Source organism: Gracilinanus agilis, chromosome 3 (genome assembly GCF_016433145.1).
Source record: "Gracilinanus agilis isolate LMUSP501 chromosome 3, AgileGrace, whole genome shotgun sequence".
In the NCBI taxonomy this organism is placed as follows: domain Eukaryota; kingdom Metazoa; phylum Chordata; class Mammalia; order Didelphimorphia; family Didelphidae; genus Gracilinanus; species Gracilinanus agilis.
The window spans coordinates 51,371,730-51,383,264 of record NC_058132.1 but is presented as its reverse complement, the minus strand read 5'-3'; the positions used below and the strand labels follow the sequence as shown (position 1 = coordinate 51,383,264).

Sequence of the window (11,535 nt, the reverse complement as noted above, 5' to 3'; positions counted from 1 at the left end):
GGGGGGGCGGCGGGGGGGTGGGGGGGTAGAAGGGAGAAGAGATCTCTTTCCCAAAACAAGGCCCTGCCCATAATACAAATGCTTAAAGACATCTCTATCCAAATAACAAACTGCATTAACCACTCTGGAAGATCGGGGCTTTGTGGCAATAAATATCAACCCTCCAACTTGTCCCCTTCAGTGAAAAATTTTACAACAAAATCCCCTAGTTCCTGTTGTGTGGATGTTTGATGGAACCTCCCATCCAAAGTTCCTCCCCACTGTGCCTTCATGTCACCATAGAGGCAGCCCCCTTCAATGAATGTCCCAGGCATTACACAGAAAGATGCTTTTACCTAAATAAAATCATCTGTTATGAAATTGTACCAACTCCTTCAAAACTACCATAACACCAAGTTTTCAGACAAATATACCAAATAAAAGAATCATACGTGAAGTGGTTACCCACTCTTTAGAAGAGAAGGAAAAAAGAAGAGAAGAAGATGATTCAGAAGGCTGGACTGGTGTTCCACGTTCTGGATTTCTATGGTCCCTGTGTGCCTGCTCATCAGCTATTAATGGGCACTAAAACCCATCATCACCAAGTACTCAGGATCTTTGAACAGACAAATGAGAGGATCCTAGAGAAGGCTTGCTAATACCCTATATGTCCTCAATAAGCCGAGTATTTTTTTAAAAAACAAAAACAAAAAGACTGAGAAACCTTTTGGAAACTATGGACCTACAATCTAGGTCCTAATAAGTAATCCCCTGACTGGTAATTTGAAAAAAATGCCAGCTAAGTAGGGAGGCCGGAGGGCAGGATCTCAATACAATTTTGCTCCTTTCTTATGAAAGGTCATTATGCACACCTTAATTTTATTCCCACCGATTTTCCTCCCCTTGGTCTCTTTTACAGCTGCTTGTGCATATTCAATTTCATTGTAGAGAACCAGGGCCATGCCTTTTAAGCGGTCATACACCACCTGTAAAAAACAAAAAAACAAAACAAAAACCAAATAAGCGCCTCATCCACTGGACTTAAGGACAGTCCCAACAAAATCCTAATTCATGAGGATACCATGGAGAAAATATTTCTTTTTAACTCCAGAAAATTGGCACACTTTTCTGATGATGCACAATGAAGTGAAGACAACAACAGGAGTAGGGACTGTTTTTTTATGTGGATTTTGTGGCTTGAGGTATATTATGCCTTTATTTTGTTTTTCTGTATTTTACTTGATTTTCCTTGGAGACTGGGTTTAGTACTTATGCTTTGTTCAGGCTTTCTGATTTAAAAAAAAAAAAAAAAAAAAAAGGCAACCTCCTAAAGGGGGGAAAAAAGGTAACAAGAATACTGAGTCAAAGAACCAAATTCCAGGCATTTTTGCTTACGGGCAAAAGGTAACTGGTGTCTTGGAGCAGCTTGAATTACCATTAACACTGCTGGACCTATGAGATGTTCTTCAGACAACAAAAGCTACATTAAAGTAATGTTAAGTATATGTCACACATCCACACAACATATTAGAAATGCAGTTTTAGAAAGTTAAATCTTTATACAGTGGAATAGAGTATATCATTATGGTTTCCAATTGTGTTTGCAGGTGTGTTGCACAACTGTAATACTCTAGATGAACCTTTTGTTGTATGAACTTCTCTTTTTAAAGTAGTTCCTATAAATAACCTATTTCCAAAAATGTAATTAAGGCTAATAACTGCAAATCTAATAAATGCAAATGTGGATAATCACATAAGTAGGCTGCCTAATTCTAATGCAAAAATGAAATTCTAAATATCCCTGGGAAACTTTCTATGTACCTGTACTATGCTACTGAATGTACGTCGGTTAAAAAAAATTACCATCTCGGCTGGTTCAAAATATATTTTGCAAAACACTAGCCTACCCTGTGTACTAACAGATTAAAAATATTAGCCTGTACAGCCCAGAGAGAATTTCTACACATAAGCTTTATAAAAACACTAGGAAACAAGGGTTGAAAGGACAGGTTAAAGAAAGGAAAACAGTAAAAATTTCAATCCACACACCAAAACCTCCCACCTACCTTTACCACAGGCCCGTATCGGCAGAAATGTCGCGTTAAATACTGATCCGTTATGTTTGTAGAAAGCCCATCTAACCACACGCAGTTTGTAGGCATGCTCTTTCCAAAACCCAGCTGAATATAAAAGGTGAGATTTCCATCAGTGAAATTTGCAATCGTTCATAGCCACAGAATTCTGAGAGGGGAAAAAACTATTCTTCTCTAGGAATCTGATCAAACCAACTAACTCTTTTTAAATAGGAACAAATCAAGTCAACCGTCACCCCCCACCCCAAGAGAGATGACAGAAATCCAGCCTACTCGATCATGCTTAATACTATCTCATAAGGTTCTAAGAAAACAAAGGTGATGTGCGAATTACACTGCTTCAATTTCACAACCTAACGAAATTACCAAAAGTCACAGTAAGAGCATGTACAGATTTCTTTACCTTGAGCCGGTTATTTCCAAGGTATTCCCCATCCATCTTCTTAATAGCTTTGCAGACGCTTGTAATATCACAATATTGAAGGAATGCATATTGGGGAACTCCATTCACTTTCTTAATGTCAATATCCTGAAACAAGCCAATCAATAATACTCAGTGATACGCCAGCAAGGACATACAGAGGGTCACTGTAAACTAGACCTGAATGGAGTTTCTCTTCAAAATGCTCAAAGTACCCTAGGAATTTCTTAATTAAAATGTTTGTTAGTTGACCAGACATTTGAACGACAATACTAAGAAGTCAAGATTCTTGGCATTTTACAGCAGCTCTTCCCTTTTCATCTCCCCAAAAGTATTCATGACTATTCAAAAACTTGAACTGAATGCTGCCAGTCTAAGAAAGCTTGGGTTGACTAATAACCAGGAAGAGTTATTTGCAAGGACTACCAAGAATCAACCCTTCCAAGAGAATCACCTTATTGAAAATGGAAGAAGCACAAAATCCTAACCTTCAGGCAAAATTTCTTTCCTAAGGTATCCTAAGTCAATACTGAGCTGTGGCAATGGGTTAAGAGGTATATAACACCACAATGTCCTTGAGGCTACTAAATGCTTCAGTCTCATTTTCCATGACAAGTCAAACTAGATAAAAATCAGTTTAAATCTCTCCTTTCGATACTGAAATTTTTGTTATGTTCATTTCCAAAACATAGTACTCAGAGTAAAAATTACAAAACAGTCATACTTTCAAAAGCACTCCTAAAATGTCCAATCAAAAATTACTTTATCAAAATTTAAGCATTTATTTTATCCATGAAAGAGTTTTATCCTATCATAAATATGTTTAACATACTATGTTGCTTGGTAAAATATAGTATACAAAACTTTACAGCATACAGATTGTGGCCAGGACAATTCGGGTTTATAAAAATTTTAAATATTCATAAAGTTGTCTCCGGAACTCTTTCCTTGAAATGAGCTTCAAAAGGTACAACAAAGTGGAAAGATAGCTTCTATGCACAATGATACAGTCCCTTTAAGTGTGCCTTTATAACTGCTTAGAATCAGTAATTTGTCTTATGGAAAGAATGGAGAAGATTCTCTGTTTCACCCAGAGGACCAGGTAACCCAGAGATATGGCTGAAGGGAAGAAGAACCAGATAAATGAAGTTGCACTGCATATTAAACATTCCAAGTTGAAGACAGACAGAACTATTATTATTTGAGTGCAGTAAGTTATATATCCAGTACTTGGAAAAAAAACATACAAGGCAGAGCTCTTCCAAGGCAAGTCAACTTGTAGATAAAGACGATGGCAAACAAAAACCAATGCTCACCATTATTTGGAATGTAAGACCACCAGATAAGGAATTAAATAGAAAACAATGATTTAATATATTCTAAAAACTAAAGATTGGTTGGGAAGAACCAGGCAACAAAGTTTTCCTTACCTATACATCAATGTTGAGTTACTCATAAAGCTAGCCTTTCTGCCAAAGGCAGGATGATGATTAAAATAGGTCTTATTAGGGCTAATTTTATTAGCTAACTATATGTTAAGACTTGGCATGACTCTAAATCAATCTACTCAGGTGTGCCCATCCTACTGAGAATTAACAGTTTTTAAAATGGCACAATTTTTACTCTATTTTCAGGATCAGAATACATCTGGTGCTTTAAAATAATTTCATAAGATAGTCACACCTATGGCAACTCTTGAATCTTCTGGTTGTGAAGTGGTAGCTACATTCAACAAGTAGAAATGAATTAGTATCATTTTGAGACATGAGTATATTCCACTTAAATGCAAAATTTTTAATATACAGAAAAAAATTTTAACCTTTTAAACAGAGTAGGAAGGCAGCTATTGTACTGGTCCATTTCCCCAAGTACCAACACCTCTCTCCCCTTTCCTTTATCTCTTCTTCCATTCCCTTTCTTACACCCGATCCCTATAAAAACAAGGTAAGGAGCAGCAACATTCTAGTCATACGCAGTGAATGTGATTTTGTTTACTGAACACATACGACCACCCCCATGAGATGCTCTAATATATATTTATTCAGTGGGAAAATATTTACTCCCAAATTAATATTCCATATAAAATATACGAATGGAAAAGAGGCCTTTGCTTAAAATAAGGTATCTTTGAGGGACTAATCTCCAAAGCATAAAATAAAGGTATTAACCCAGCAAAAAGTCTAAACACACTAGAGCACCTAGGACACATTCCTCTGCCCCACAACTCTAGAACAAGACTAGACAAAACCAGCATTAGCCCTTCTCTCTTTTACAGAAAGAACAAGCTTCATGGAGCCCAGAGGTGCTGAGATGCAGCAGTGACTCCTACCACTGCTGACTCTGAGATCTACATGCCTGTAACCAATCCAATGGTTTAACAAATGGCAGCCTCACTGAGGAACTTACAAAGCCCTTTGATACATAAGTCAATGAGCAGCTTCCCAGGCTAGAACAAGTCATCAAGACAAATATTAACTTGGAATTTGAACTTCTAGCATTTATCATTCATATCCAAATCATCCGATAGGCCAATCTGTACAAAGTCTTTTCCTGAAGCAACTTAAAAGTCAGTTTTCTCCTCCAGATCTTTTTGACCTTCAACCTAAAGCATGGAAACCACATTGAAAACATTACCTAATGTGTTTCTTGCGTGCAACTTTTGTCAAGAACCACTCAACTGAATTAACCATTAAGATCCACGCAAAATGAGATAGATGTTCATTATACTAAATTAACTAGATCCTTCTAAAAGCTGTTGGGGCAGCTAGGTAAGCTCAGTGGATTGAGAGCCAGGCTCAGAGACAGGAGGTCTTGGGTTCAAATCTGATCTCAGACACTTCCTACCTGTGTGAGCCTGGGCAAGTCACTTAACCCTCATTTCCTAGCCCTTACTGCTCTTCTGCCTTAGAACCAATACACCGGAAGGTAAGGGTTTAAAAACAAATAAACAAAATTTAAAAATTAAAGCTATAATGTACATGCCCTTTGACAGAGGTCAAAAACATTTTGTATTCTAGAGAAGTAACATACCACAATTTCTCCAAAGCGCTGGAAGATATTGCGAAGGTCATGGTAGGTGGTAGTCTTTTCTAGGTTGCCAATGAAGAGAGTCCTTGTTGCTTTGGGGTGGAATTCATCTATCCTCTCATCCAGGGGTCGAAATTCATTCTCGCTTTCTGTTTCTAGAGGGGAGACATGGGGGAAGGGGAAAAGGAGGGAAAAGTTTTAAATAAAGGTTTAACAACTGTAAATAATACATCTAGTTTCTAGGATGAATCTATATCTAGGAAACTAACAATCTATAAACGACAGGTTTGTCTAGTAGGAAAATTGAGTGTGTATACATGTACAGAAATGAAAAATATGAACTGAGTAGACATATACATATACATATACACATATATACATATACATATATATACATATACACACATATATATACATATACATATATATATGTGTGCATGCGTGTATATGTATGTATGTATGGTATGTATGTCTATACACAGCCAGGTACATCTACACAGTTCCTGGCTTCCCCCCTACTTCTTCTGTAACTCATGGGGTGATCACTGTCCAAAGACACCTATTGGTAAAGCCTTATTTAAAGGAACCTGTGGAACTTCTAACCTGCCAAAACAGAAATGACTCTGCTTGTTAAGCTTGATTAGAATGATGAAAAAGTCAACACCCTGGTCACTTTTAAATCCTCAAATAGGGATCATTTTCTTTCTATCTTAGGCTCCCAGATGCTATGTGGACCCTTTGACAAAAGGTTTGGGATGTAAAGCAAAAACCTAAAAAACATCCAAAACTGTAATTGGCTAAAAATTGACTTAGCTTAATTCTTAATTCAACAAAAGATCTTTTCCACTAACTCCCTTGGTAGGTGCTGCTATACCAATTAACCTCACAATCCAATGCCATGAATGTAGAAATTTGCCAAATATGGAAATCATCCTTTGATGCCACATGGGTGAAAATTCTTTGTTTGAGGACACTGTGATGTTTTGGGGAAGGACTTTGCTAGGTGCAACAAAATGGGGAAAAGAGAAACAAATATTCTCCCTGATTCAGATTCCAATTCAGCCACAAACAGCCTGGCACAGGAGGAGTTCTTATATCTATCTGTAAACAGGAAACATTGCTTATATACAACACAACGGTAAATTCATCACTGCATTACTTTTATGTCTAACTTTTGGCTATTCATATAAAGAAACAATATTAAAAATTATTAGCAATCTTCAAGTCAATAAATATTAACTAGTTTTAAAGAAAAACTCTGGTATAGCCTGACCTTCAATGGGCTCTAGCATTATGGATCTCAAAGGTCCACGCATTGCCTCCACCCTACCAGATTCTTTTTCTCACATTCTAAAAACTGGCATTAAAGCCAAAAATAAAAATTCCTGCTTGGTGGTACTCAGCAATTTTCAGAGATAAAAAATAATATGGAAATACTCAGAAATCATGCCCTAAGTGAACTTCATTTCACAGCCTTGGGCCCATATTGGGAGGCAAGAGGGGCAGAGGTTTTTCTACCAGAAGGACAGAAAGGCAGTTAAGTAGTTTTAAGAATGTCTCTTTTTGCCTTCTTCACAAATCAACCAACCATCAAAATCCTGACCACTGAAGACTCAGGAGAACCTAACAGGCCAGTAATCAGGGCAGACCATTAGGACTATTCAACTATGCTACAAAGGAAAAAATGCTACTGGATAACACTGAGTGAACTACAATGCCTCTTCTCTGAGAATAACTTAAATAAAAAACTGAAACATGCTTTTTCCAAAGCCCTGGAAGCATCATCAAATAACGCAAAAGTTAATTTTATCTTTTGACCACAAAGGAGAAAATTTGCCCTTTAGTCCAACAAAACAGCTACTCCAAAGTCACAGTGTCCTACCCAGATATAACGCTCAAACTTATGGTGAGCTTTGCACTGGCAAAATATCTCCAAGTTAAAATGATCAAGGTCAAATATGATTTTCACAAAGGAAAATATTAAAAGGGCAGCAATATCTTTCTCTTAACAGAATAAGCCCAATATTTACCAAACGATAAATGATAAGTTAACACCATGCAGTGTAAAACTCTTAAATGTATATGTTGCTTTGCATTGTCAGATCCAATTTTTTGTTTATCTACTCAGGACAGGGGAAAAGCATTTTCCTCTAGGAAAATAATTATGCTCAAGGCCAGGAACTGAAAAAGAAAGCCTTGGGAAAGGTAGGAGGGAAACAGCACCCAAGACCTGGAACCAGGAAGAAGGGATATAGCCATCTAAGCCTCAAATTGTAGGGTCTTGCAACCTGGAGCCCGTGGGGTTGGGGGGCGGCTCTCTGTTAATATCAGATAGTTTGCATAATGCCTGCTTCAGAGGCTAACAAAATACATATGATCGGCAGAATGAGGCTTACCTCAACCCCTGGTAAAATGTCATCATGTTAAGTCACAGGCTGTGTATACAGCATTTAAGAGCAGACTTTCGAGGAGATACCACCATTAACAGAGAGGCTTGGTCTTAGGTGTCATCAGTTCTAGACTCCTGCTTCATCACATTGGGGTTTATACTCCAAGTTAAACTAAGCTCAGGTGATGCCCTACGATCTCTTCCTGTCTTCACAAGTCAAATGCTTCCCAGGTCAGAGCCAATGAAATCCCTCTAAATCAAAAGAGTTTCCACCAAAAATATTTCTCTCTCATTGCGAGTTCATCCAGGTCACGAAAGGTGATCTAACTTCCGCTAGGTTTCTGCATAATGGAAAGAACCTGTCCAACCACACTGTCCCTTCGGGTCGATGATCCTTTTGGCACGCTGCCTGCTCCCAGGAGACCATCACACCTTGACCGTCTGGATCAACTCTAGACTTTGAAAAAACGGCTCTTTCTTCTCTTAGCAAGCCACTAGCCTTGGACTTTAGATCCTCTAACCATCACAGCCTTCTTCCCTGAGTCCCAGAGGCAGAATCCAGAGGCTTTTCCCCATTGTAAGTTCCTAACTGAACACAAGTGCGTCCACCTCTGCCAGCTCTTGCACAACACCCTTGGAGCGTGTCGGTAAGGAGAGGGGGGCGCTGTGCGCAGTTAGGAGTAACACCCCTTCCCTGCATAAGCTCGCATGTCATTCACACCGAGGTCAATAGTGTCTACTTTTCTTACCTGGCCCTACCCACGCTGTCACTTCAATCTGCACGCCAAAGAAGAGTTTTCCTTTTGACGCATTCTGTGCTTTTTCCTGGTCCTCTTGCTGGCGAAAGAATACCAGGCCATACCGTTCTTCCGAGGCCCCATGGATCTGCACCGAAGTCACTTTCCCATACTTCTTAAACTCATGGAAAAGGCCATCTTTAAGGCTTGTGTCTAAATCCCCGCCCCAACAGAAACCAGAGTCATTTCTCTTTCTATTGTAACTGAGTAACTCAAAAAGCAAGGAGTCAGCGTGGGCCTCCCCTCTCTCCCTCTCTCTCTCTGGGTGAGTGCGGGGATTCACATCAGAGATGGTGTGCGCTGCGCTGCGCTGGCTCTGTTGGCTCCTCCAAGCTAGCGTCCCCTCAGCTACTGCGCTGACTTGCTTCTTAGGCCCAAGTCTGCAGGATGTGCGGCCCGCCGGTTAGGGGGCCCAAGTTTTCTTAAAGCCACACCTTATCACAGTTCCCACTCTAATGTACCAAGTGCCCTGGAGTGAGTCTCAGTTTTCTCAGATTGTGAAATAGAACAATTCATATTTCTGTGGCGATTTAAAGTTTTCAAAGCACTTTCCTCACAACAAAACTGAAAAGTAGGCAATACACGTATTATCCCCATTTTTAAGATGAGTTAGCTCGGGCTAAAAAAACGGCGAGTTTGGGATTGCTTACTTACAGTAACTAAGCATCTGAGCTGGGATGCAAACCAAGGTACACTTCTTATTACATTCAGACTATTAAGGATAAGGGGACAACTGCTTCAGATAGCTTCATTTCTATAATTGCAGCAACTCAGAAACCAAGAGGTTTGAAGCAGTGCCAGTTCAGATGAATATTCATTTTTCTTGACACATTAAGTATCAAGTTAAATACTATTCATTTTCTCCTGTTTCCCCCAAGTTGGGGGGAAAGGGGGGGTGGTTCGTGAGTTACCTGTTGAACGCACTGGGAGATTCTGAACCTTGATCCCAAAACTTTTACGGGGCTCTTCCTTCTCCAGAGATGGAGGCAGCTGAGAAGTGGGTGCTGGCACTGCCGTGGACTGAACTGACCGTGCCGGAGACTCATCACTTGAACTACTGCTGGAGTCGCTGCTGTGAGAAGATGGAAACAGAACTTCAGCAAAGTGCCCATAACAGATTCTCTTTCTATCAATTGAACAACATTCACCACCCTCTCGAATAACAGCCTGATATCCAAATACTTTTGGAGAACCCAGTCCATTCCTCCCACCACTTCCCTTCCCCTTTTCTTTCCATTAAAAATAGAGACGAGAACATTCCAAAATATTTCTGAGAAGACAATGAAAACAGGCTCAGGGAACAAATGCAATACTTTTGCCACCGAAAACCAAGTTCCAATGAGTGCTGAGCTCTCTTGTCCTTAGTTCCCATTAAACTTGAATAGGTCATTATTTCAAAAGACCTGTGACTTCATCACGGGATAGTGAGAGGAAGCTCAGCAGCCCGCCCTCCTTGTTTACTAGAGTGTCTTCATAAGTTCCTACAGCCAACAAGTGTGGCCACGTGGTGGTCAGCCCTCTAAAACCAAATAGACATCAAAGATCAATTTTAGGATTTGGGGGGGAACAACAGTTTCAGATGTCATAATTCATTTATGTAGCAAACCACATATTAAATGTAACAGAACTGTATTATGCTTGTCTCCGTTTTTTTTTTTCTGAAAGTTTATATAAATTTCAGAAAATGGCAAGGATATATTTAAGAAATCTGAGTAAGATGAGTATAAACTCTTTTTCACCTGTAGAAACATAATAACTAAATCAAAGAAAGGAAAAATTACCCTCCTTGAGTCTCCTTTAAACTGTAAAGTAGGACATGTTATTAGTAACAATGATAATCACAATAACCATATATAAAATCCACTACAATTTTGCAATTGTTTCCAACCCAGATAAACAAATTGAGTACCAAGGCTAGGTCACAAGGGATTGGGGGGGGGGGGAGGGGGGGGAGGTTATTGGGCACAGATACTCTATTTCTTAAAGTTGTGGGCTTAATAATAGAAAACAGAGAATGAATGTTAAGACATTGTGACATACCAGAAATACCACTGGATTTACAGACAAAGGGTCTGGGTTTTATTCCCCACTGCTCCCTGCCTGATCTTAGGCAAGTCACTTAAATCCTTAGTATCCTCCCTCATCTTTAAAATGAGGAGTCTGGAGAAATCAAACCCTAGGATTCTGTCAAGTTTATAAAGCATCTTCTCACAAAAACCCTGAGAGGAGGTTCTGGAAATATTTTTCCCATTTTACTAATGGGGAAATAGATTCATTAAGATGAAGCTTTTCACACACCTGGGATACCCAGCTAGGACACAATGGAAAAAATAAATAAATAAAACTGGTGGTAACTTAAGAACTGGTACAACTTTTTAGATTATATCAAGAATGGAGATGGTTTTTTGGTTAGCCTCCATTACAATAAAAGCCAACCTGTAGTAGAAAAAGGACCTGAGTTTCAAATCTGGAAGAGCACCAGGGAAGCAACCATCAAGCAGATTGGTACTCATTCACCCAATTTCTCCCCAAGAATCTAAGCACCAGGTTTGGCTCAATTTCCCCTTTAACTAAACACAACTGGCTAATATTTTTGTGATCTTAGAGAATCCCTGATAAAAAGCCATTACTCAAGCAAAATAAATGTTTTGAATGGGATAATGCTAAAATTAGAATAAAACTACTTCCCATACCTCACATTTTTAGCAAATGGTAGCCAGAGAGACTAATGATGAAGCAAGTACCTACTATTCCATGAACACAAGACAGAGCACAAGTGGCCCAAGAAAAGATTTTCTATAACAAAACTAAAAATGAGAAGAAATTCTA

The 11,535-nt window shown here is 39.0% G+C and overlaps 1 protein-coding gene across 2 annotated transcripts in view; it reads right to left on the bottom strand.

The window, feature by feature from the left end:
- The window catches only part of SPEN (spen family transcriptional repressor), an 80,447-nt gene that overhangs the window by 14,105 nt on the left and 54,807 nt on the right, over positions 1-11,535 (bottom strand). For both annotated transcript variants that reach the window (XM_044667784.1, XM_044667785.1), the window contains exons 4-9: positions 9,618-9,778; positions 8,659-8,859; positions 5,524-5,675; positions 2,476-2,601; positions 2,046-2,159; positions 852-965 (exon numbers count right to left, since the gene is read on the bottom strand). In XM_044667784.1, the coding sequence (XP_044523719.1) occupies positions 852-965; positions 2,046-2,159; positions 2,476-2,601; positions 5,524-5,675; positions 8,659-8,859; positions 9,618-9,778 (868 nt within the window). The remainder of the gene's footprint in view (positions 1-851; positions 966-2,045; positions 2,160-2,475; positions 2,602-5,523; positions 5,676-8,658; positions 8,860-9,617; positions 9,779-11,535) is intronic.